This window comes from Corvus kubaryi, unplaced genomic scaffold (genome assembly GCF_017639235.1).
Source record: "Corvus kubaryi isolate FWS band 111438036 unplaced genomic scaffold, C.kubaryi_AGA036_p1.0 37353, whole genome shotgun sequence".
Taxonomy (NCBI): domain Eukaryota; kingdom Metazoa; phylum Chordata; class Aves; order Passeriformes; family Corvidae; genus Corvus; species Corvus kubaryi.
In genome coordinates this window covers 1,355,375-1,381,500 of record NW_024581115.1, presented here as the reverse complement: position 1 = coordinate 1,381,500, position 26,126 = coordinate 1,355,375, and the positions used below count along the sequence as shown (strand labels likewise).

The following is a 26,126-nucleotide window of genomic DNA, read 5'->3' as shown; positions in this document are numbered from 1 at the left end:
CCCAAGCAGGCATTTCATCTGTAAGTCCCAGAAACACAAAGGGGCTAATGAGCCCTCATAAAGTATCACCTACACCCAGATGAGTGTGAGAGCACTTACAGTCAGCTGGGAGGCATTAGGATGGGAAAAGTTTTGTAAATAAGGGATAGGCCATCTTGTTCACTTTCAAAGTTTTCATGTGGCTGGTTTTGCCCAGGCTTAGTTCAGGCATTAAATGAGTTAACAAAGTGTTGTAACCAACCACCACTAGAACAAAATCTCACTTTTGCTGCATGCTCTAGCACTAAAAACCAGCAGTGCAAACAGTGTCCATTCTATCACTGAATTTATTTTGTGAATTAGGAATCTTTGGGTTTAACTTTCAAATAGGAGAAAGATTCTGTGCAGAACTGCCCTCCCAGGGAGGGCCATATCTGCTAATTAATGGTTATATCATGCTAGTTTAGAATCACACAGGAACAGCATAAAACCCCAGAGCTGGGACACACTAATTTTTCCCTAGAAAACCCATTCTAGTTAATCTCTTTCATCCTCCCACTATGTTCACCTTTAACATATGGCAGCTCTGTATCATGAGGCTGGCACCTAAAATTAGGTAGGGCCTTGCTATGCTCCCTCCCACTCCTACCCACTCCTTGCATATGTATGTGGTTTGTAAGGACCAGCTGTGAATTTTACCCCTGTAAACACTGTTTTTCTAGCATTTTAATAGAACTAGATTCCAAATATTCCACACTAACAACTATTTTCCTCAAGAACACTTATTTTAAATTTTCGTTAAAGACAAGTAGAAGTTCTCAAATATTTTAGAACTTTTGGGATCTTTTCCCTTAGATGTACTAGGGCCTGTGATGTTTTCTATCTTACAACAAAGGGGAAACAGTAATGTTTCATTTAGGATTATCTTTCAGCAATTTATCTAAAAATCAGAAGTTTCCCATGGAGGCCATGTGTACTTCAGGTGCCTCCATTGGAAGGTGGAGAATTTGCTCCAGGTTAAGTAGAAGCCTAAAGTCAATACTTATAAAATACAGATTAATAAAAACCACACATGATGTGTTCTAGTGGATTTTTAAATCATGCCTAAGAAATCAGGTTTCTACTTGGAAAGCAGACACATCGTACTTAGATATTCTATAAAATTGTATTTTGTTTGGTCTTGCTTGGGAAAGAGACACCATTCATTTTGATGAAAACTGGGCATTCATAGAAACTGTGTATCATTTTAGCTGAGCTAAGAATAGCAGAGCATGTGTGATAGATGAAGAACTTCTGTAGTATAAACATGGATGTTTTACAGCACTACAGTTAAAGGTATCATCGTAAAAGGAAAACAAATCACAGTTGATTTTACTTAACTGCATGGTAACTTGAAAATACAAATTTGTTCCTTTTATAAATGTTCTCTGCACATTTCTACTGCTCTATAAATGAAGGATCCAAACCCCAGCACACTGAGGTGTGTTCAGCTCATTCCTGAATACTCTGGTAATATTACAATATCCTGGTTACCTGCAGGTTATCTCAGCATGGGTTGGAGTTGCCCTTGCTAGAAGACTTCAGTGAAGTTCAAATCACAGCAGACCTGATGTAGAAATAAACTTGTGTATGTTCCACTTAATTTTCAGTCAGTTCAGAGCAGCAGACTAAGAAAACCCGTGATCTGCCATACTGATTTCAACATGGAATTGAAATTCCCCTGGACTGAATCCAGTGCCAGCTCTGCACCCAGCTCCCTGTAAAGCAGTAGGCAAGTTACTTGCACCAAAATTAGCAGTTATCAAATCATCACTGTAGGTGTCCCCATCTTAACTCTGAAGTTTTGTGGGTAGGAATGGGTAATTTGAGGCATGCAGTGCTGGTTCCACTGAGTTCAAAGAAAGCTGCAGTTACTTTACGTCTCTTAAAATTTGGACCTTTCCTATTTTACATTTCACAAAAAAAAAGGAGGTTGTTTTTGAAAATGTTTCCTTTTACCTGTCATCCTCAAATTCTCCTGAATGAAAATAAAGAATAGTTATATAGTTACAAGTAGTAGCAAATATTAAACAGAACTGGCTGAGCACTAACCAAGTGCTACCTGCTATTACTGCTGTTCAATGTACCGGGATCCAAATTTGTCTCCATCCATCAGCTTGGCATCAGTTCACACACCTCAGATGTAACCACATGAATTTGGGTAGTCCTGACATGTTTCGCTTGGATTTTTGGAATTCAGTTTCTCTGATTCTCACTGAAATCATTTTCCATGACTATAAGGAAAATAATCTCAGATGCAGAACTAGGAAACTTGGCATTGGATTTTATGATAACATGAGCTTGTAATACAAGAATGTTAAGACCTTAAGCTGCTTTTGGTTGGGCAATCTTTTTTTTCCTGAGAGGTTGTTTGTTTTCTAATATCAAGAACCAAAGTGGAGAAACATTCTTTCGGCTTCCGCAGATACTGCACACTCTGTCCAGCTTCTGGCCTGTCACAGAAGGCATCTGTTAAAATTTCTTCTGTGAGAAAACACAAGAAAGTGAAATTATTTTGCTCCCTGGGTTTTGGGAGGGCCATCGGAAGCAGATCAAAGCACACAGCAAGGTTTTTTGGGATGTGCTTCAGCTGGAGCAAAATCACTGCTCCAGGTTCATGTCAGTTTAGTACACAAGGAGTTTAAACAGTAGCCTTCAACATGCTCTGATGCATTTGCGAATACACAGCACCAGAATTTTTATGCAGCTCACTTAGAGACAGCACTGTGAGTAACTGCACACATTAAACCAGCACTTCCACAGGAACAGCACTTGGCTGGTACTGGGGAAACAGATTTCAGGTAGCACTTTCAAGCTGAGAAGTGCCTGTGCTGTCACTCAGACCTTAGTTCTGATTCAGCCTTGGCTCAGATACTTTTGTACTGATTTTATTTTAGTTCAGGCCATTTGTTTATTGTTGACAATTTTTAATGATGCAGCACACACTATTTGGCTGGATAAATCTTCTTCCTAGTGATTGCTGCCTGCTGAAATGGCTCATAGATTTTTCTGAGTAGACAAGGGTTTAATTGGTTTAATCAAGGAGTAAATAGCAAGACTGTCTTCTGGGGTTTCACTTTATATCCCTCAATCTTTAATTAATACTCAAGCAAAATCTGCAATCCGGGAGGGAAATACAATAAACATTTACGTTGCCTGAGGACACAGCTCCATGAGGTGACAAGTGCTCTTGATTTTATTACAGCCAGTAAAATTAAGGTCACTGACATCTTCCAGGACCTGCCCAGCATCTCCTGGGGTACTATTAGAGGTTGTATGGTCTTTTGAAATGTCTTGAAAGAGGGTACAGCTTAAATGAATTTTAACAAAAAAGGAAAAAGAAAAAATGAATGTTCCAGTTCAAATAATCTGATCTTGATAAATGCAGTGCAAAAACCCTTCCCAAACTGCCTTTAGGATTCGTGTCTGGAAACTGTCATCCCTAGATGCTCTCAGGATTGATTGATTGAGAGATAGATTATACTTCCATCAATGTAACTCAGTTGTTTTATTTTGCTCTGATTGCTTACCCGCTAAATGAAAATGCTTTAGTTACAGCTCAGAATAAGTTATTCCTCACAGATCCTCCCAGCATTTGCTCTTCGAAATAGCAAGAGTTTTCCAGTGCTTGACAGCATTTAATACCTGCTTTCCAACCACTGTCCTTTCCAAAGGGGCTTCCAGCCAATGCAGACACCTTGGCTGGCTCTGCAGGTGTGTGCTGGCTCTAAGAGAAGAAGAAACAAAAAATGAATACCAAGTTTAGATTCATAAGGGACAACAGCAGAGTATTAAAAGCACTGGCTCTGGAAAGCTGAGAAATGGTTCAAGTTAGGAGCGCATTCCCAAAATGTGTGAGGTGCAGCACCAGCAGCTCCACATTACGTTTAATAGAATTATAGAGTGATTTAGAAGCAAGTAGAGATTTGAGGGCAACAGAGTTAGCCCACTTCCAGCATTTTAAGCATCCTGCCTACCAAATCTTGATGTATTTATCTAAACTCCACAGCCATGTCAGGGTAACTAAAGGCCAGCTATTGCCATGATCCCATGAACTGCCTTCAGGAGCAGCAGCTCCCTGGAACTCCTGTAGATGCTCCATTACAACCTGCTCTCATTGGGAAGGGTGATTCTCTCTCCCTGCCAGGATGTGAAGGTCCTCAAGATGCTGCTGCAAGCTGGGACTGCTCCGCTTGTATGCAGGATCTATGTTTGGTTGTGTATTTTCTAATTATACAATATTTCCAAACATGCCCAAGGAATTCTGATGATGGCTTAAGAGGATTGCTTTAGAGACACATGAGAATAAGAGCTGAGAACCTTCTCTGAGGTGTGGAATTTGGGACAGTGGGTTTGAAAGGGAAGAAGGATCCTTGCAAAGCAAAGAGCTCTCCCAAGCACAAGGGGAACAGGAACAGAAAGGCCTGGAAACAAAAGACAAAGGCAGTAATTCAAGCAAATCTTGAGAAGCCATGTGGAGTCCAGCACAGAGTGACACGCAGCCTGTGCAAGAGCAAGCAGGGAGGACAGCAGAGTCTCTACATGAAGGATTAAGTTTCAGGATCTTCATTCAGGGGCATTGTTCTTTATTTTCTTATAGTTCTGGCCCTTATTAGCCTCCAAGCCAGCAGTGCCCAGGGCCTGCATGCCAGTGGGTAAGGAGGGGATGTGGAGTTCATGTTCCCAGTCCTCTGGCAGATGGCACACACTCCTTTCACAGGAACTCCAAACCTTCCCTCTGGGAGATGCATGTAAGTCTAAAAACTACCAAAGCACAATGTGGAATATATTTCTGGGTAGTGTGGAGCATGTCCCCTTCAAACCTGTTGCATCTACATCTAGCAGTGCTATTTGCTGCATTTTTTAATGATTATTTCAATAGCAACAGTGAATACACCAAAGGGTGAAGCCCACAGGGTGTGCAGTGCCCCTGGCTCAGGCTCTCAGCAGCACTGGGGGCCACCAGGGCTTTGCAGAGGTTTTGTGCAGAGATCAGGAAGAGCTTCATCAAGCATCAATATTCTTCAGCTGAGCACTATTGTATGTTAAAGGGCTAGTGAAGATTGGGAAATGAAGAAGAAGAGAAGATTAAAAGTTTAGCAAAATTACTGCTATGGATTACATGGATTTAGTTTATGGGGTATGCTCATTAAGGAGGAAGACATGGGGTTTGTGTTGTTTTACACAAGCAGAGTTTCACTTTCGTCTTCCATACTGCTCAGTTTGGTAGAGAAGAACAGGGCTCATCTGAGGCCAGAATTCGGCTTTTTAAGTTCAGATACAACTAAATCTTTTTTGGCCCCTAATGAGTAACGGTCCCTATTCATTAGGACAGTTTGACTGACTAATTGCTTAAGGCTGCATCTCCTCTCCTGAACTGATCGCAAACAAATGGGTCTTGCACAAGACAGCTCCTTTTAAAGCTCAGGAACAGTGGTGCAATTGAAACATTGAGCCAGGTGTTGTCAATGTCATCTCATGTCAAAAGGGGGGGGGGGAAAACAACTTCCAAGAATGCTGTATGTCAGGTTTGTAGCTCAACATCCTGCACCGAGACCCACAGCACTTGTGGTGTCTGCAAGATTTCACAATTCCCTGTTAGGCTCCAGAGTTTGGCCCTGGCTGGAGAGCACAATTTAAAGTGAAAAAGATGTCTTGATGATGCTAAAAATCTAAAAACAAGGTGCAAATATTTTTTCCATTAGCCTTTCTCCGAATTTTTGAGTTACTCTTTTCTTAAAATATTGTCTGCGGTTGTAGTTTTAAAAGAAATAATTTTCCATGTGAAGAAGGAAGAGCCATAAGGAGAGTAATTATAATGGCATTTGAATAATCCACTACTATTTCTTTGCCAAAACATCCCTCTGTTCTCATGTTTTGTTTTCCCAAGCTCTGAAATTTGTCCTGCAGTTTGCTAATGTTAAAAAGACAGACTAATCTACTGACATATTTCCAGATCAAATGTTTGTTTTCTATCAATAAATTTGGCTGCCCTCCGATAGCAGTGATTTGTTTGAAAACCTAAAAATCTTTAAATGTTGCTAATTGCTCTGAAGATGTTAAATTGCTCTGAAGATGTTAAATTTTGAACAGGAACATTTGCAAATGGAAAATGTTGTACATTTAAACTTTGTAATGCTGGCTTTCCAAATATTCCTTTAATATTCAAACCAATTGCATCAATTAAGCAAAACCTAGAGGTAGATTTGGACTCTCTCTCACTTTTTATTGCTGGCCCTAACACACAAATCAGAGAGGGTGTATACAAGAATGTTCTGCAAACCACTAAATCTGGGATTATCTCTTCGGACTGATTATGTCAAAGCTCTTTAGTCACAGCACTTTTGGAGAGCTAAAAATAAATAGCAGCAGGGTTTATACATTTATTCTGTACTTAAATAATCTGTGCGTATTGTGTGTGTCTGTCTACAATGTGAGACATGGTATCTGGACTTAATGTTTATTTATAAGAGCTCTTTTCCTAGGAAGGATTTTGGCAAAGGGTTTAAACCAAACTGTCGTAAGAGAATCGCCCATGGGATAAAGTCTAGAGCAAGTTGAAAGGAGCTGGGTTCAAATCAGAAGTGTTTGCAGCAGCAGACTGACAACAGAGCAAAACTTGGCCCCTGGTGTTTTGAAAATGAATGAAAACTGGTTCTTTTCTTTCTTACCTGTGATGAAACAATCTTATGCAATCAAATACAGGGAATCGTAACCCAGATTTCAGTGCCACAATTTTGCACTGCTGAAGATCTGGAGAATTGTGTGCGTTTAATTTGTGTGAGAGCAAACTGAAGTTCTTACAGCAGTAGCAGAAAGTTGGGCATGCTGTCATTTGCCTGGGGTATGTAGGAGAAAAATGTGAAGAGGAAGAAACACTTTGCAAAGAATTTTTACATCAAAGAACTGTGGATGCCTTTCCTTTACTCCTGTGCAGTTTCTCCCCCTTCACAGGGTTGATACTGCATGCTCAGGAGAAAATGGAACCAAGGCTTCAGGTACACAGCAGGTCAGGGCATGCTACACAAGGAAGACAAATGGGAAAAAGAAACAAATTTAAAAATCATTTTGTTCTTATTTAAATTCAGCAGTGGATTGCTCAGAAATGGTTTGATAAAAGTAGGCAATACAAACATAGTGCTGGAGGCAATAAATCTTGCATTGGCAGAGGTGGAATGGATGGAATCCAGTTTATTCAGCTCCCATAATTCTGCAGGTATTGAAAATAGTTCTATGTTGTTATACCAATAAATCATATGCTGATACTTCAATCTGGAGCACATCTCCAGTACTAAGCCTTATTGACTGAATATTTTAATTGGGAAACAAGGCATTTCCTGACGTTATAGAAAACATTGCAGAAATGTGCAGCAAAATATTTTTCTGAGTATATTTACAAATGTAAATATATTCATAATATAAATATGATGCATACATTTCCCCGTGTTGTGGAATAATGGGAACAATGTTCTTGGTTAGACAGACTTTATTCACAAGTCTCTCATAAAACATTGTAAAACAACTCTTTTCGTGTTCTTCATGTTGGGTGTCACCTGACTTTCTAAAGGTAAACATTGGAAATGTTTGCTAAGTTGCTCTTATTCCTAGTAAAAATAGTACATTTGCTTTCTTAGAATGAAACAATTACTGTCCTTGAGAGTGGTCATTGTCTGCTGCAGTGTATTTTCTGTAGGAACATGTTTTTCATTTATCCTTTTGTTTTAACTCTGTGAAACTGATCCTACAACCCCAGTAATGCACATTTTGTAACAAAAGAAGGAATGGAGTCCATCCAGTCCTGCTCTCACCAAAAGAGCACTTCTTGAATTGGTTTTACACATAACTGGAGCTTTGGGGTTTGGTATTTTTTTTGATGTGTGAGAACCAAGGGTATGGCCTTTATATTCCACACTTTGTTTTCCTTGTGTGGTCCTTGCTCAGGCATTGTCTGAGTTGAAGTAATGCCTGAATTCACAGGTTACCTATTCAGAGCAGCTCCAGCTGGGATTTACATTAGGATCATATTTAGCCCTTGGTGAACAGTATCATACTCATCACACCCAACTGATTCTGAGCTCAGTGCACTCAGCTGAAAGGTGTGAATAGTATGATCATGTTGATGGGAAGAGTGATCCCAAACCCATCACTCCGTGTAGTGGAACATTGGCTCGAATTCCTACTTCAATGTATCTGTTTCCATAATCAGTTATTCAAGAGACCGTTCTTGCAGAGAGAAAGACAAAACCTGTTCTCACTTGAAAAGGTAAATCCAGAGTAGTTCCTTGATGGCACTTCAAATTTAATTAAAGCAATGCACCTGGAAATTGAGTACAGACCTGGGCATGAGGGACACTGTGCTAGGACGTGAGAAGAGCTGTGTGTCCTTCGTGGTATTTATTATACCTACAGTATTTTTCAGCTTGTTCTTGTAGTGAACTTATATTACAAAATTAATCTTTGCACTGACTTGACTATAAAAGCTGTGAATTTATTAGCAAGATTTTTTTTTTCCAAGTGAAAAGAAGCTATTTCCTTTCCCAAGAACACATTATTCCAGAAGGGAGAAGAGGCAGTGTGTTGCCCACACACAGTATGGCTCACATGCACACACCACTCATAAGGTGTGCATGTTCTCACCACAGACACCAAACCTGTCCGTGTGTCTGTCCTTACTGAGCCCTGCTTGGGCTCTTTCCATTCACACAGAAGCTTTCCAGAAACTATAAAGCAGCTTAGCCTGCATGTCAAGTGTAAGGTTTAAACATTAAAAATCAGCACTGATGCCCTTTTATTACATGTGTAAAGGCTGTGGGAGCACGTCCAGAATTTGGGCTGGAAGACATGTAAAAACCATCATTTTTTAATTCATTCTTTCTGCAAGAAGAGGAGTTACTTAATGATGCTAGAATAGTAATCATAGAATGGTTTGGGTGGAAATGACCTTAAATACCCCCTCATTCCAACCCTCTGCCATGGGGCAGGGACACCTTCCACTATTCCAGGTTGCTCCAAGCCCTGTCCAGCCTGGCCTTGGACACTTCCAGGGTTCATATTCTAAAGAGCTGAGTGTGTTTCTATGATGTGATTCCACATTTGCTCAACTTCCTCTTGACCACCCTGCCTCCCTCAGGCTGGAACTGGTGTGATGGCCATGTTAATACCCTGCTGTGTTAATTGTCTACAGCTGCAGTAATTAACAATAAATGTCACCAGTCTGTATCAGGAGTCTCATACAAAAGCATTTTCTTTATTGCATTGGGAAATGGAATCTCCAGTCCAGGTTCTGGCTGTCTGAAGACTCCACATTTTGTTTTTAAAAATCTTGCAGCTAGCAAGAAAAAGACAATTCTGTGTTTGAAGGTGTCATAATGATTGTTACAACTCCAGAATCCACCTGGAATTCCTTGTTTTGGGGTGGGTAAGCCTCTTTTGGGTTGCTGATAGCATTTCTTGTTGGTTTTTAGCCACGTGACACAGACAACGTCCTGGATCCATCCCGTCACGAGCGCACTGAGCTTGCTTTGCTCTGAGGAGGAGGAGGATGGGATCAGAGACCTTCCCAGGCCCAAGAGCTGAGGACAGCTGTGGACAGAGAGTAGTTTGTCTGCTTTTAGTCCCTTAGTGAGAAGATGCACAGGTTTTAATCTACCTACTTTCTCGTGTGATGTAGTAGTACCTGGTGACATTTCTCCCCCTTAAGCTGAAGGAAGTTCTGCTGTTTTTGAGGTGGGTTTGTTGATGGGTGCTACAAAGGATGCAGGTGCCACAGGAGTCCTTAATCTGCCCCAGTTTGGTGTGCCAGGGATCAGTCTCACCTTAGGGCCCAGTCCAGTCTTTTCATGATTACCCCCTTGACCCATAATTTCCCTGACCTGAAGCTGAATTTTTCAGGTCAGGTGAAATTTTCACAGCTTTGAGCAACATGAGATTCAAGATGGGACCACTGGTGATAGATTCCAGCTGATGGTTGACTGAGAGATGCAAAGTGAGGTGGGGTATTTGAACCAATGCTAGTGAGAATAATGTAGATGACTTAACTGAAAATTCTTATTTCTGTGGGAGAAATCTGCAAATAAGTTTTGCTACTAGAAATTTAGGGATTTATTACAAATATTGGAGCCCTGATGACTTTTAAAACAAATACTTCTATAGATTGGTTGTTGAGCTTTAGAAAAATGTGTCTTTGATAAGTTGTCAAGTAAAAAGAAAGTTTTCATAGAGGACACCATACTCTGACAACAATATGAGGCAAGATGAAAATTATTCTACTTTTGTACTCTGCTACAGTGATACAGACACACATCAAATACTTCAGTGGAAGCTGTGAAGTTTCAAGTACAATGAAACCTGTGAAACCACCTCCAGGATCAGCAGAAATCAGTCACCTCCTCAGAACTGGTCTTTTAAGTAGAGCAAAATCATTTTGTACACATTGGTGATGTTTTAAAGAGGATAAAGAAAATGATGGTGGGTGCTAGTGCAAGTTAATGAACAGAAACTGAACAGGTTTCTGTGTACCTCAATAGCACAGGATATTTTAAATCTCATTATTCACAGCACAATGTCTGATCTCAGCTTTCTCAAATGTATGATTCTGTGCTACATTTTTCTGGAGGCTCTTTTTGTGTGTGTTGTGTGTATAATGGTGGCTGTTACTAATGAATGAGACAGCCCTGAACCTGCAGAAGCACTGATGGATATGCCAAAGGGAAACTATCTCTGTGCTTCAGTGCAGGAGGGAGAAGGGGATTGTGGCAGTTTAAGGTACAGGCTGCAATCACATTTTTTAAGGTCTGTCTTCAGCAGGTGTAGCATTGGAGTTAAGAATCCTTGTCCCCTGAGGAATGAATATGAAAACCAGACTCACTTGCAGTTCTGGTGCCTCAACCACGCTCTCTGTCCTCAGCAGTGCAGAGTTCTGCCAGGTCAGGCTCACTGGAACAGTTGATCCTTTTGAACCAAAATAATTCACCTTTTTTTGAAATCCAAGTCAGGCTTCTGACTGCGCTTGGCCTGAGAGCTGGAGAGCACATCACCAAATGTTCTTCCTGAAGCTCACAAAAGAGGCCTTTGCAGGAAGCAGAAGTCAGTGTACATTGAATAGGCAAATAGGAAAAATTTGTTTTGTACTTTTAACTAGGTCAGACCCAAATTATTTGTGAATCTACACAGGTGGTGTGGATTAGGGAAAAAAGCTTGCTCAGCAGACCCACAGTAACTTATATTTCTAAGAAAACTTCTCCTAGCAATAATACATGAATGGTTTAGCCATATTTGCTCCAGTGGCTCCTGCGTGCTCCACAGCCTCCTTTGTGCTCCCGGAGAGCTCAGGCCAAAGGGACAGAGCGGGTGCTTCAGTTTCAGGCTTGGACGCTCCAGAAGCATTTTCATTTAAATCCCTTTTCTCAGAATGGCACAGACTCATGACCCACAGAGGATATGTGATGTTTTGAATTCTTTATGGTATTTGCTGTAGCCATAGTAGTCATTTGAAAGCTTTATGACAGCACTTTCTGTTCATACTTCAGTGATATCCAGCCTGCACATAGATTCCAGCTTCCCAGTTCTGTTCAGGAGATGTTTGAGCCCTCACTTGCCTCTTGCAGCCTCAATGCGTTCTGCTCGTGGCTTTGTGTCAGCCAGCCGGGTGCTCCAAAGGGGAGCAGCTATTTAAGGATGGGGACTGTGGCTCAGGCAGGCTCTGCACGAGCAGGAGCTCCATGGAGAGCCGTTCAAAGCTGTCCTTCTGTTGGATCAGCTGCAGGAAGACAGCTCTGCACATGCTGCCCTTCCTGGGGCGCTGGGGACGGCGCCGGGCGCGCAGCCTGCTGTGCACGGGGACAATCCGCCTGTTCTCTCACTGGCACCTCCCACAGATGAGAGTGGCACAAACTTGGAGCCTCTTCCTCCCTCTCCCTTATAAACTTGCCTAGAAATTGAAGATGTTAGAAATAGATCTCTGCATCTCTTCAGCTGCTCCGGTGAGCATTTCCCTCCTCAGATAATCCACCAGTTCACATTCTCTGGGGTTGAGAATACATTTTCTTACCTACAACCTCCAAATGTTCCAATCTATTTTTGTACACTGGCATACTTGTTTCCTAGGTTATTTCTCTTGATCTCCCCTTGTCTCTTCCTTGCGGTGAAATAGTTTTGTGAATATTATTTTGCTTAATCTGAACTGTGTATATTGAGAAAATGGTTCTAGGATAACTTGGAACAGAATTTGTAAAGAGCAGTTGTCAACATATGCAACGCTGTAAACAAAAAATTTTCATTTTTATTCCTGAATTTAAAAAATTAAGTGGAAAAGATACTAAAGTGCATGTTATAGCCTTTAAATTAATAAAGCTAAACCTTTATGTAGGAATGAATCTGTCCCATATAACATTCTCCGTCTGTTGAAATGCCTCTTGTAACAGGCTGCTTTAGAAATGGTTTGGTTCATTTATTTTTGACACTCAGGAGGTGCCTGGTGCCACTGAGGTAAGGAAAGGAAAATCCTTTAAGAAAAATATTTGTGGTTGTGGAACAGGCTGGGCCGTGCAGGACTGACTGTGGGCAAGGCGCTCCAGGAGCTCAGGAAAATGCTTTTCTGGTTGGCCTGTGAAATGTTTCATTTTCTGGGAACTGGTGGGATTCTTAACCCTCAGCTCAAGATACACAGGAGCATTAATGCTCACTCCAAACCAAGCTCCAAAATTCAGTGGCCTTTTGGCAAGTGCTGCTCTGAGTGACTTTTGTGTGGCTCTGCTTTAAGTCAGCTGCAAAAATTTAAGTCAGCTCAGGAGCCTTTGTTCAGTTCTGTGCTCCTGGTCCTCATGTGTTACCAACACTCCCCACTCCAAGGAGCACCAGCCTGCAGGGAATGAGCCCAGTCACACCAGTTCAGACTGGCACCTGTCAGCCCAGGCACTGGGGCCAGCTTTGCAAAGATGTTTAGCAGCTTAAACATGTTCATGGAGTTAATGGGAATTAGGCACCTAACCTACTTAGATGCTGTTATAAATGCTGCTTGGCATGTTTAGGTACCTAAATACCTTAGTAAGTCTTTCCCCTGGCTGCTTGCAGTGAGAGTGTACCAAAAATCAAATACTGGTGACTAAAGCCTAACCTTTGTCCTCTCTAACCAGCTTTGCCTTTCCCTGGGGATTGTTTTCATGTAACACTAAAAATACCAGCCAGCTCACAGGTGGTACCATTTAGGCTCTGCTCATATTTTCTGGTGGCTTGATTATTGCTCATTCTAGATTTTTTCCACAAACAGTGGCTGATTTGGCATGGATTTAATAGGTTGGTGTTTTCGCAACACTCATTTAAGATATTTTATTACAAGATAATAGTATTGAATTCACTTCCTACAAAGATGAAATGAGTTTTGTATAGTTCATTATTAAGTCAATAGAGTTGAAAAAAAAAGGGCATGGGCCAAAGATCTGTTATAAATGGAGCCTCTTGTTTCCCAATATGAAGCTGGGAAGTTGAAATCTGATAACCAATGCTGATTCTGTCCCTGTGGTACAGTATCAGTCAAACCCAAACTAATTAAAACTATCATTTAAAGAGAGTGGATTAAAAAATCTTTATCCCTCCTGCTCCCAGGTATGTTTGGGAGGTTGGTTTGCCCCCTGCAAATTCTGGCCCTGAAGCCACAAGGCCATGTTTGATGTGATGTCCAGGATCTCTATTTACAACTTCAGGATTAGCTGAGGTTAAATATATGCAGGGTTAACTGCTGTCTAAGGATATTTCCTTGCCTGTATCTTGCAGCTCAGGAATTCTCAGCACACCAGCCAGGACAGTGATGTGTTTGGTGTTTACAGTGGCGCTCGAGACTCCAGAGAATTCAGCTCAGCATTTTTCCAAAGCAAACATAAGCTGTGCTCTTCCTTCACCTTAAGAAGGATGTTGATAAATAGAGACATTGAACTGCAGCGACATGATCCTTATTATTCACTGAGGGCTCCAATGAGGGAGGTTGCTGAAATGATCCCTCATCCTGATGAGGAAGAATCCAGTTTCTCCAGACAGTCACTATGGGGAATTTTGGTTTCATTGTTAGGCTTCTTGGCTAAAAGCAAACCATGAAAAATCAGTAGTTTTGCTGCTGTTTTAGATAAGTCACTATTTCACCCTGACCCCCAAAAGCTACACTCTGATCAGAAATGTCTTAATCTCCTCTCAAGTACCTTGCCTGTCAGCTACCCACAGTCAGTATTTCCCTGTGGTCCAATTATTGTTATTATCATCAAGAACTATCCTTGCTTTTGTATGTGAAGAGAACTCATTAAAACGTGATTGAAATGGAAAAAGAAATTAAATTATATTTCTGGTCTGAAACAGAAATATAACAATAACAGCATTTATATGGGAAAGAGAAAGGATCCTAGGAAAGCAAAGCATTGGAGTTCCTGCTGATGTTTTCATTTTCACTCCAAAGGCTGGTAATGCATCCCTGTTCCTTTCCCACCCCACTGTTCCAGAGAGCAGCAGGAGCTTGGGGCTCTCTGGGGACAGGGGAGATCTCAGGCCCTGGCTGAGCTGCACATTTTAATCTCCAGACTGAGCCACTGGGGACCCATCATTAGGGACTGTAATTAGTCATCGTGGGGGTTACATGTTCCAAGCCAAAGACAACTGCTCATCACTGATGGCATGGCATGAGCAGGAGTCAAGAGGCCCAGTAAGAACCTGCCTGGCACATTCAGACCATATTACTCCTCCAATTAAATGCAGAAGTGTTGTAAATAATAAAGATTCAGAGGATCAGGAAATAGGACCTAACTGTCAAAATATGGCTGTCTTGTTACTTGGCTAATTCAAAGATGCAACCAAAAGGAATCATTCTGGTATTAACTGAAAATGTGTAAATGCAGTTAATTACTCTTTTCTCTGCTCATCTTTGGGAATGCAGTCCAGTCTCTTGAGCCTAAATTCTCCATGAATGTGCTTAACCCATTCTGGCTGTAGATGCTGAAGCAGCACAGTCCTGCATGCTCTGCTGTTTCAAATTACCACTTAGAGTCCTGCAGAGAATGATACAAAAGCCAAAAATGAAATCAATAGTAAATGTTCACTAACAGGAAAAGTCCTGCGGCTGGCTGAGGATAATAAGAGTGTTTTACTGCTGTGGTCAGAGGTTGTTGGGTACAAAACCCTGAAGTCTGTTTCAGACCAGGTTTGTTATTGTTGCCTGTCCTGGTGTTTTGGATACACAATTTAACCCACTTACAGGAAACTGGAGGAAAAGGCCTTGGTAGTTTCACCACATTCATAAAAATGCACGTTCTCATTTATAAGAAAACTCAGTAGCTAGCATAACTGAAGTTTTGAACAGCACCAGTGGGTGCTCCCAGGGGGCTGTTCTGGGCCAGGGACACTCACCTGGAGCACGGGGGGAATTAGCAATTCAGCTTCTGATGTTGCTGAGGGAAATTACAGCTCTCCAGGTAAGGAGAAGGATTGAGGTTTTTTTTGTTTTTTTTTTTTTTTTTTACTATAGCCAAAAGGGAAAGGCAAGCCAAGGGCTCTGGGGCTGGAGTGAGGACAGGGGCACCCTGCCAGGGGCATCACCACCTCCCTGAGCTCGGGAGCTGGATCCTAGGGAGTGTTACCAGGGGAGTGCTTCCTTGCTCTTTTAGCTCATTGTAGTGGAAAGCCCTCAATCCAAAAAACCCGTGTGCTCTGCAAAGGCACCAACAAGCTCCAGCTGCAGGCAGGGGGGTGAACCAGCAGAGACGTGCAGAGCAGGCTGTAATTCCTAGCCAAAGCTGCAGCTCAGCCTCCTCCCTCTGTGCCCACTGCATCCAGAAATTGTTCTTGGCTCCATCCATCTACAGCTTTCCTGCCCTACCCAGTTCTGATCATGATCTCTTCCCTGGAGGAGCGCAGTGCTCAGCTGCCTCTCTCTGTCACTACCACATTTCCAAGGGACGGACTGCAGCTCTGACAGCTCCCAAGTGGGTAAATTGAGTTTGCAGTAATCCCAAATACCTGAGATAAGAAGCACAGCTGTGCCGTGGAGGCTGAGGGCTTTAGAAGCAGGGAGGCACAGGGACTCGGATGGATGTACGTGCCTCATGTCATGTGTCTCTGCCAGGGCTGGAGCCTAATTGGATTTCACAAATGTGACTTCTGCGCCTCTTGATCACAAAACCAAATCAAACCTCAAGAAGTTTTGAATAAATCCATACCTGAAAGTTTGCCTAAAAAAAAAAAAAAAAAAAGACTCATTCCAGCTCCTCCTCTGCCTCAGCAAGGGAGCAAAATGAAAATTTCAGAACTATTGCTTTAAAACAAGAAGAGAAGCAAAGCACAGCCAGCAGATCTGAATTCCTGGGTGCACTGAATAAAATCAGTCATGTGATAATGAAGGGATTTTCTAGAACACCTTTTAGGCATACAGTTTCTGCATTAAATCTATGCAGATGTCCCTAGAACATCTGCTTCTATAAAATGGGAGTAACAACCACTTTTTTACAATGCACTGATAGGTACAGATAAAAGCCTGGTAATTGCTAGCAGGGACTACTGCCTAACCAGAGATTTTCTTCAAAGTTAACCTGCCAAGATTTTTAAGACTATTGCACATGATAGCCCTGTGCCGGTTCACACAATTTTGGGGGGTGGAGTACGTGTTAAAATTGTAGATAACTGGGATTCAAACAGATTCCAGCCTCCCTTGAAGGCAGATCAGACGCGGCTGATGCCTGGAGCCGCGGGAGCAGAGGGAGCAGAGCAAATCCACAGATTTGCTGTTAATGTGACCTAAAATCAGTGGAGCTGCTTTAGCACGTGGGTGCCATGGGCTGCTCTGCTTCCCTTCAGGGAGACACCGAAACACCTGCTAAAACCCTGGGTAGCCCCGAAAGAGAGGAGCCATTTATAGGCTCTGCCCGGGAAGATGCACAGCTCTGCAGCAACACCGTCCTGGCTGCTTTTCATCTCCTCCCTCTCTGCCTATGTTTATTCATGAGTCAGGGTGCAGGGAAGATGAAAAGGCTGCTGGCAGACTTCTCCCCGGAGTCTCCACTTGAAATGGTACCACATTTCCAGGGAAGCCTCACTTGTGCTCACAACAAGGCTGATCCTCATGGGAATGCCATCATTCCTCTGCAGCTCTCAAGGCAGGCAAACATCTTTATCATCCAAACACTAAGGCACAAGAAGTCACTAAACCTCACCTGCTTTGGTGAGATCCAGAGCTGGAATGAGATTTTACTGCTCTTGAAAAACACAATATTTTGATGGATTTGCCCGGTGCCAGGCTGTCCCTCTGGTCTTTACAGAGGCACTTGAACAGCTGTAAAACAGCACCTGAAACCCGGGGGACTGCTGGCACACAGGGCTCGAGCAGAGCAAGTTCTGCTACAGAAAACCCAGCTGAGATCTTTCTTTGTAAAAGGGAATAGCAGCTAGTGGAACAGAAAAAAGAAAGCCATGCCTGAATGAAAGGAAAGTGACATTAAGGAGGACTTCTGAGCTCAGAATAGCTCCTGCCATTCTCTGTCACAGCCTCACTCTGTGAGCAGGGATAGCCAGGGACAGGCTGCCAGGGTGCTCAATTCTTGTAGGCAAAGTCCTCTGCCTGGAGCACCTGCAACCTGGAATAAAAATCAGTCTGATTTTTGTAATTTTGAGGGGAAGTGTTTAAAATACTAAAAAGAAATCACATCACCTGTTAACTTATTATAAAACTGGAAAGCCTAAGGGTTTTTTTAGTTGATTTCAAACTCCCATCAGTGCTGTTGGTGCTGCTGCTGTATCACAAAGGGGTCTCTGCTGAAAAGTTTGTTCTCTAAACAAAGCAAAACCACAGCATTTTATGTCTGCAACTGCAGTGTGTGTTAGTTACAGGATCCTCTCCCATGAACTCATGCATGTTTTACTTCTTATTCACATTTACAAGCACACTCAGATGACAGCAAATCCTGTGTTTATAATAAAGCCAGTGTTCTCTTTCCAGAAAAGCCAGTTGTATGGACGACCATGGACCCTCTTCTGACCCTTTTGCCAGAAGTATGACATTGCCACAGATTTCTTTGAATTCAAACCCAGTCTCTATGGCAGGGAGCTGTAGCAGCTGCAAAGTTTCAACAGTGAGAGTGAATTGTTCTAGTAGACATTACTCAAGAGCTACTAATCTTAGCATAATAAAGCCTTTGAATGACTTCCAAAGGACCTCAGTGCAACTCTTAAGTAAATCAGTCTCACCTACTCACAACACAGAGCAATCAAGGTGTTTTCTTGCAGGAGAGCATCTCACAGTCTCCCTGGCCCAGGCTGGACCCGCAGCAGCTGTGTTCATCACCTGCTCCGAGGGGCTGAGGGTGGCTCAGCTCTCAACAGCCACCAGCACCTGTCAGGATCAAACCCCCCAAATCCAGCCGGGATCTAAGCAGTTCGGTTTTCCTATGAGGAACAATTGTGAGAGGGTTTGTGCAGAAATCTGCAGTAACTGAGGTCGATGCTGACGCTGTTACTGAGCAGACACTGCCGAGCAGCCTCTGAGCAGCTCAGTGACAGAGCTTGAGAGACAAGAGAACGTTACTGTGACGTTCAGTGAAATCTAATGTACTGCTGTAAGACTTCTTACTGGAAACAAGTACCTGGCTGCTGTGTATAAGAGGTTTGCAACCTGTCGGTGTCATAACAGACCTTGTTACCTTACAGATATAAGAAATCACACAGTTAACTCTGGCAAATATTCACCTGGCATACAGGTGTTACCCTCTTAAGATCCCCCTACCTGATCCTACAGGAAACGGACAAAGAGAGAGACAACACTGATGAAAACTCAGTGACTTGTCCAAGGTCATGCAGCAAGTGGTGGCAGGGGCCGGAGAGCTGAGGTCACCAGCCTGGTGCTTCTACCCCTGCACTGAACTGTCTCAATAAGTGAAGGCTCCAGATCAAGTGTAAAGGTTTAAATTATAAGAAAATTTTATTCTTCAAAAACAGTAGTAAAATAATGGTTTCCAACTTTTTTATCTCCTGCTCAAAAAATTAAAAATAATAAGACAATATGAGCTTCTCTCAGAAAGGACAGGTTTTCCAGGAAAGAATTTACATAACAGAATAGTAGACAAGTCAGTTAGACAATGATCAAGATAAAGTAATGATGCTGGATGTCTGAGCAAAGTATCAGAGAAATGTTTCGAAAATCTGGTCTAAAAGTCTGCAGCAGATGACGTTTTGTTTCTGTTGCATGGAAGATTCTTGGCCATGGAGGCATTGCCCTGCCCGATGGCTCCAGGACAAAGAGGAAGGAGTTCCCCAAAGAGAAAAACAATCCCCGAGTTGTACAAGCACAAATGCGGAGTATTGTGAGAGGCTGATTGTGCTGAATGGAGCCAGCGGATGGGACTCTGTATCCATGGTACCTGAGGAGGTGACTCATGGCACCGCTATAAATACGAACTTGCCTGCAAGGAGCACACTTGAGTAAAATCTGCATTTGTACTGCGTTTGCACAACAAACTTGAGACTCCACTTCTCCCGGCGTTACCAGTGCATCCCTCAGGATGAGATACTGGTGTGGAACAGGAGAGACCCCACAGTCCCCCTGCTCTGCCTCCCCTTGTCCCAGGTGGTGGCACTCAGGGACATCGCACCCCGGCAGCGGCAGCACATCCCGGGCTGAAGGAGGGATCATGCCATGCCATGAGGGCACCAAAGCAGGGAGGGAACATGGCTGGGTACAACTGCAAGAGCTCAGCTTACAGTAATTCAAAATGTTTGATTCACTCAGGAACAAGCCACTGACACGGGCAGTGCCATCGGCTATTAAGAACAGAGTGATGGCACAGGAGGAAAAGGTGGCTGCAAATGGGATAGCTATTAAACAGCTACACGCCACCTCATTTGGATCTCTCCTGGGAAGGAAGAACACGGCACTAGACCATCTGAAAGTTCCTAGAAGGAATCGCAGCCCTCGTAAAGACATCAGGCAGAGCTCTGCTGGCAGCCTGGAATTCGCATCAGCAAATAGTTTTGGATGTTTGCGCTTGTGGAGACTGCAACTTGCCTGCCTAGTCAAAAAGGGGGAAAGGGAAAAAGGAAAAAAGGCAGCCTCTCCAAACTGAGAGAAGTGCCATTTGCTTCGGAGCTGGGGAGCCCCGTGCCCCCAGCGCGAATGCAAAGCCGTCCGTGGTTTTCAGACCACGCTGCTCCCCCGGCCACGGAAACGAGGGTGGAGTCGCCCTCCCGCTCCTCCTCCGGCTGAGTGGTGATGGATGTGAGTGAATCAGAGGGGAAAGGGAGCTGCCTTCACGGCTGCTCTGCAGTCAGAGGTCTTTAAGAGATAGAAATAGAACTTTTAAAAAATATTTTACCGAATTCTTAATGATTTTTAGGAGGTACAAATAACTCTCTCATTACAAGAACCTTCTTCTCTCCACATGTTTAAATATCCCCTGGCTCAAGGAAGGTGGGAAAAAGTAAGAAAGCTGATTCGGTTCAACAATTTGAAAAACACTTTGAAAAAAATGATAGACAAGCACTCCCTCTCCATTCAGGGTCACAAACCAGATTAACTCTCTGCTCTTGATGCCTTGAGAACTCCGGTAGTTTTTCACAGGTGTTATTGTATGGCTTGAGATTCTGATATAATGGAAAGATAATCAAATTGGAATCCCATTAATATGTACCTTTTGTAAGATTAGCAATTTCACAGTCTATTAATTTTTTCCTAGCTGAGTTTAAATGTGTAACAGCACTTGATTTAACAGAGCTGCATGGGCAGACAGTATTCCAACATTGTGAACATCTGTTCTGAGTTACCAAAATTCCAGCTGAAAACCAAATATTTTCCCTATAAATCAACCCAAACATTATCCTGAGTGTTGTAATAGATGCAAAATGATTCTGGCTCCCTCTGCCCTGTGGTTTGGCTCTTTCCTTAAACTTGATGTGGATATATTTATTTAAACACTTCAAGAAATACACATCTGAAATGGTTATTTAAGCTTCCTTGGAGTCTGTCTGATGTTGGTTCAACATTTATGGTCAGTTGACAGACTGCCTCATTAACTACAGATTCTATTAATTAGTGTAAGCTCTGGTTACAGCTTTGCAGATGAACCTGTTCTGGAGCAGCACTTAAAGTCCCACTCAAGTGTTCTGAACACTTCAGCCCAACAGCACAGAACTGATGACCCCAAGTTTGTGAGGGGGCAGAGTTTATTTTGGTGTTTATATTCATTCTGTTCTGGCCTGTTTCAGTGGGCTCTTTGCCCCCATTGTTACTGCTGCTGGTCATCTTTCATGAGTTAAATGAATCAGAAGAGGTATTGATTTATCTGGCATAAAGAAATGAGATTTGTTTACTAAACATGAAATTTGGAAAGAGGCTTTGCAAGACGGTTCCCAGTTAATGGTCTGAGTATGTGAATAAAAATGTTTACTTAGGCAGAAGCAGCAATTCCCTACTTTGAGGTGTTTAATTGCATTAAGCTTCTTATGAACGACTGGGATTCAAGATTTTTTTTTTTTTTAGTTTATATGTAACAGCTCAGACAGACAAGGAGAGAACTGAATTGTGGTATCATAAATAACTACAAACTCCTGTATAGAGAAAAATCCTTTTGGTTCATCTGTCCTTGCACAAAATACCCTTTGGGGGCAGAAAGAAGGTTGCGCTTTGAGGATGACATTTTCGAGTTGTTAATCATTTTCTGTCTTAAATTGTTGGAGAAAAACAGTGTGTGTGGACTAAATATAACCCTGCCTTTAGTGCTGGTTGGGAAATGGGAGTCCCAGGCCAGTTCTCTCTCACAAACAATGGGAACACGTGGGCCAAATGGAGACAGGAGGATGGCAAAGGGAGCACTGTAGGACCCAGGAGTCTGTGTCAGTCAGTGGAAACCACACAGGGGGTTCAGCCATGAGAACCTGCACTATTCCCCTGCAGAGCTGCCAAAGTTATTATGAAGTTGAGGGCCACGTTTTCCAAAGGCAATTTGTTAATTAAGGCATAACAGTAAAAATACCAGAGAGCTGCAGATATGTAAACCTGCATAAAAATGTGCATTTTGTTCAACCTTTCTATTTTTAAAGAGATCAGAACCCATTCTATATGCAGTAGGCTACATCCTTCTATGGCATTATACATTAGCTTTATATATTGTTAATTAGACCTAATTTAGGCCTTGAAAAATCTCATTAAAATTCTGATTAGTGCTGTTGGCAAGCAGCCATCTAAAAAATCTCTATTTCTTTCTTTGATAAGTTTGAAGCCACTATAACAAACAGTAAAAATAAGATCACAGCCTTCTTTCTCATGCCAATCAACATAATGTGTTCTCCAGGTCAAAGTCATTTAAGAAAAAATACAGGAGAAGGACATCTTTATTTCCCTGCATGGATGCTGTCAGGTGGCTATAGAAAATTATATGTTTATGCCCTTTGGCAGTTAAAAAAAAAACAAAGAAAAAACCCCAAACCCAAGAAACTTGTTATGAAAATGCCAGTTGTAAGCCTTCAAAACCAATTTATTCTGCAAGCCAATTAAATAAGGGTTTTTTTTAAAGGTTTTAAAAATTAATGGGAATAAAAATATTACAAAGTTGGTTTAATATTAAACCAGTTCTGTCTGGTGTTTTCTGCATAACTTTCTGCCTGATGCTTTCCATACAGCTTGTAGTCTAAATGCCTGGCCAGGAAAACATACAGACAAGAATATCTTTAGTCCAAATACAGTCAATTATGCACCCACATTGCTGCAGATCAGAGAAGATAACTTTAAAAGAAATCATGGCATTAAAAAAAAAAAGTCAAAGGCAGAATAAAGCAACAAACAATAGCAGGGCTGCTCTGCTTCCTTGTGCCTGTGTATGTTGAGGGGTTGTTATGATACAGCTGCCAGCTATCATTGTATTCATCTCAATTAACTTCAACATTTCGCTTTAATGCAGAAAAACTTTACAAAGCTGAGCGCTGCTTGAAATGGCAAACATGAGGTGTCTCTTTCAGTGTACCTTGTCTCTGTGCACATCTGTCCTCGCAGGAGACACAAGCAATGAGCCTGGGCTTGCAGAGGAGCCACCAGGACTCTGCAGAGCTGCTGACTCCAGCAGAGGAGAGGCAGGAGGGCTCTGATCTGTCCCTGTCCCTCGGAGCACAGTCCCCAGTGTGCAGCTACTCTGTCTTGCGTTACCCTGGACACTGGTAAGACAAAGCATATATGATTATGGGAAATCACCTCCTTTTCCTTCTCATAAACACCCAGCCATGCCACTGAAACTCTGCTTTGGGATGCTCTCTATAAATAAAGCTGATTCTGGGTTGGAATATACATTTTTTAAAAATCCATAATGCGAATAAGAGAGGTGGTAATTTAGCAGAATGCCCTGGCTGGGGGTACCTGGGGTACCCAGGAAGGGCACTGTGGGCTGGCAGCACTGTCAGGAATCTGCTCAGGTACTGCATGAAACTGAGAGTGCATTAAAAAAGAGGGGGGAAAGAACCCCCCCCAGTCTCATCAACAAGATTTAATGAATCTAAACCTGCAGGACAAACTGCATACAGCTAGTAATGTGGATTTCTGCATTACTTGCTGCTGCTAAAATAATTCTTTTATAAGGAGACATAGCATGACTTTAATGCCTTTATGTTTAGAACCCTGATTTTTGTCTGTAGGAATTTTCCCAGTCTCCCACAGAAGGTCAGGCTTTCCTACCAAAGATAAGAAAGGTTTATCACATTTCTGGGTCCTTAATAATTTAAACCCATGGGATTAAAAACTGATCTGTGTTTCTGCATTTTGGTTTTTTAAGTAGGAAACCTGGGAGCAAGGTGGATGTCACAGAACTGATCACAGAAAGAAATCCCAAGCTTAGGGCAGCCTAGCAAGCCTGAAGCCCAGGGCAGCAGTCACTTCAGTGACTTTGAGAGAGCTCGTTGGAGAGCACGGGGTTTGCAGTATCGAGCTGTACAGATCCCGAGCTGATAAGCCTATGCATGCAGAATTCTTCAGGCTAAATTCTGCCTGACCTTCCCCAGCACCGTGCCTCCAGCAAGCTCTCTGAAAGCAGCCATTTGAAGTCAGAGAAATCTAGGTCATTGACTTCAATAGAAACTCTGATTAAGGAGGGGATGATGCTCAGCTCCTGCACCTTTCACTCTTCCCTTCTGCTGCAGCTCTCGCCGGGGATGGGCTGTTTTATTCTGTGCTCGTGGGTGCTCTTCTGTCTCCAGTAAAACCAATGCCAAATTCCAAAATCAAACAGCCTGAGCATGTAAGAACAGCTATTTCTAAACTGTCTTTTTGCAGCATGCAAGCCAAGAGTGAAAAAGGAAGAGGAATGGAGTACAGAGGAATAAATGGAAGGATCAAGTTGTTTTTCCCATTGGCACCAGCTGGGAGTTGTCCTTATTTAGGGGAAGGTCTGACTGCAAAACGGGCCAGCTACTCCCTTATCTCTCGTCTCAATCCAGTTCTGTCATCTGGCTGCTTACACCTACTGGGTTTAAATAATTTGCCAAGGCACCAAAGGCACAAGGTGCCTGGAAATGGCCTTGAGAGTCTGGTTAATGCTCTACAAGGGGAAGGTTGCTTTAAAAAGCAGAGCAGAGTATTTGTTCCAAAACTGTAGTCATCAGTGAGAGCCACACTTACTGAGTTCAAATCAGGTCAGCTGCCCAGGCAAGAACATGTATTTGATCTACCATGTCATGGTAAAGGCTGCCTGTAAACTTTGGCAGAGAAAATTATTAATCTTTCAACTCACAGCATATAAGCAATGACTAGTAATACCTATTTTTCTGCGAACTGGAATGCCTTTTGGAACCACCCCAGATTACTTAAGAGAAGTTCCTCTGCCATCACCCAAAAGCAGTTCCAAACCTGTCTCTCCCACATTCAATTAAACTTAAAAAAAAAAGAAAAAAAAAAAAGAAAAAAAAAAGGCAGGGGCAGCTCATGGTTCATTCAACATGCATTCTTAGTCTTGTGAGGAGCCACAGCAGCTCACTCGGCTGCACCCCACGGGGACAATAAACATCCATTTTTCAGTAATTCAGTGCTGTGGGTAGTGGCTTTCACTTGGAAAGCCAAGCGAGGGCTCTGGCCAGAACCTCTGTGGAGGCAAGGGAAGTGGGGGGCAGGCATTGCTCCTTGGTGTCTCTCGATCTTCTCTTCAAAAGCTGCTGCTTTTCAGCTCAGTTGGGTGTGGGTGTCTGAGCGTTCTCACGCAGATTTTCATGGCCCTCCATGTTCTGCGTCACATAGCTGGAAATGCACTGCCCTGCAAGGTCAGCCTGAGAACTTTGCACTGCTTTGGGACGAATCAGAACTAAAACAAAGGCTGAATCATGAGCCTCTTCAAATTCTCTCCTCTGCTTATTTGTTTTGTTGTTTTGTTTTGTTGGTTTTTTGGGGGTTTTTTTGTGCATCTCACTCAATCCTTTCATCCATTGTGTTGGCTCCCAAAGGGCTGAGGTGGAGATCCACTCAGTGGATGAACCAGTGGGTATTTAAGGTACTGTAAACCATTTGCTTTTTCAGTCTGTCCTGTGCCTTGACCCGAACACTTGTTCTGCATTATTTATCCTCTCCATCTTGCAGCTTGTTCTCTGCCCGCCTACTTTTGCAACTCTTTTTTCCAGACAGAACATATTTAACAGTGGAATGAAGTGACAGTACCATTTCAGCTGTGACCATACAGATACCTGACTAGAATCTTTGCTCAGGTTTGAGAGATTTCTCACACTGCACATACAGTACTGGCTCCCATTTAACCCTGAGAAAGAAAAGCCTGAATTCTTCAGACCAGTCTATATTTAAATACACACAGAGTTCTAGATCACAAGCTGGCTGTACAATACCTGTCTCCCAGCACGGGAGTGGGTGTCTCTCCATCTATCAGTAACCATATTTCTGCTAAGCCATGATTACTGCATCGTCTTCCTGCCCCACTTCTATCCATGTTTATGGAGAAAATACAAGTAGGTCCCTTGGAACATACTAGTCAGTTGGACCCCTTAAAAAACCACTTTCACTCCAGCTTTCTGAATGAGGGAAAAAACCTGCAGTCATGTTTCCATGAGATATTTCAGAACAGAATTCCCAATTTGCATTACAGGCTATGCCAAGGCAATGGGTAGGAGAA

At 42.6% G+C, this 26,126-nt stretch overlaps 1 protein-coding gene across 6 annotated transcripts in view; it reads left to right on the top strand.

Annotated features, from left to right (window-relative positions):
- Positions 1-24,893, top strand: part of STXBP4 (syntaxin binding protein 4) — an 80,935-nt gene extending 56,042 nt beyond the window's left edge. For 4 of the 6 annotated variants that reach the window (XM_042032372.1, XM_042032375.1, XM_042032373.1 and 1 more), the window contains one exon: positions 9,483-12,388. In XM_042032372.1, coding sequence (XP_041888306.1) covers positions 9,483-9,594 — 112 coding nt within the window. In that variant the 3' untranslated portion in view covers positions 9,595-12,388. Of the gene's footprint in view, positions 1-9,482; positions 12,389-23,023 lie in introns of those variants that run through there. The other 2 variants (XR_006016716.1, XM_042032377.1) reach the window with 2 other exon arrangements.
- The last annotated feature ends 1,233 nt before the right edge of the window (positions 24,894-26,126 follow it).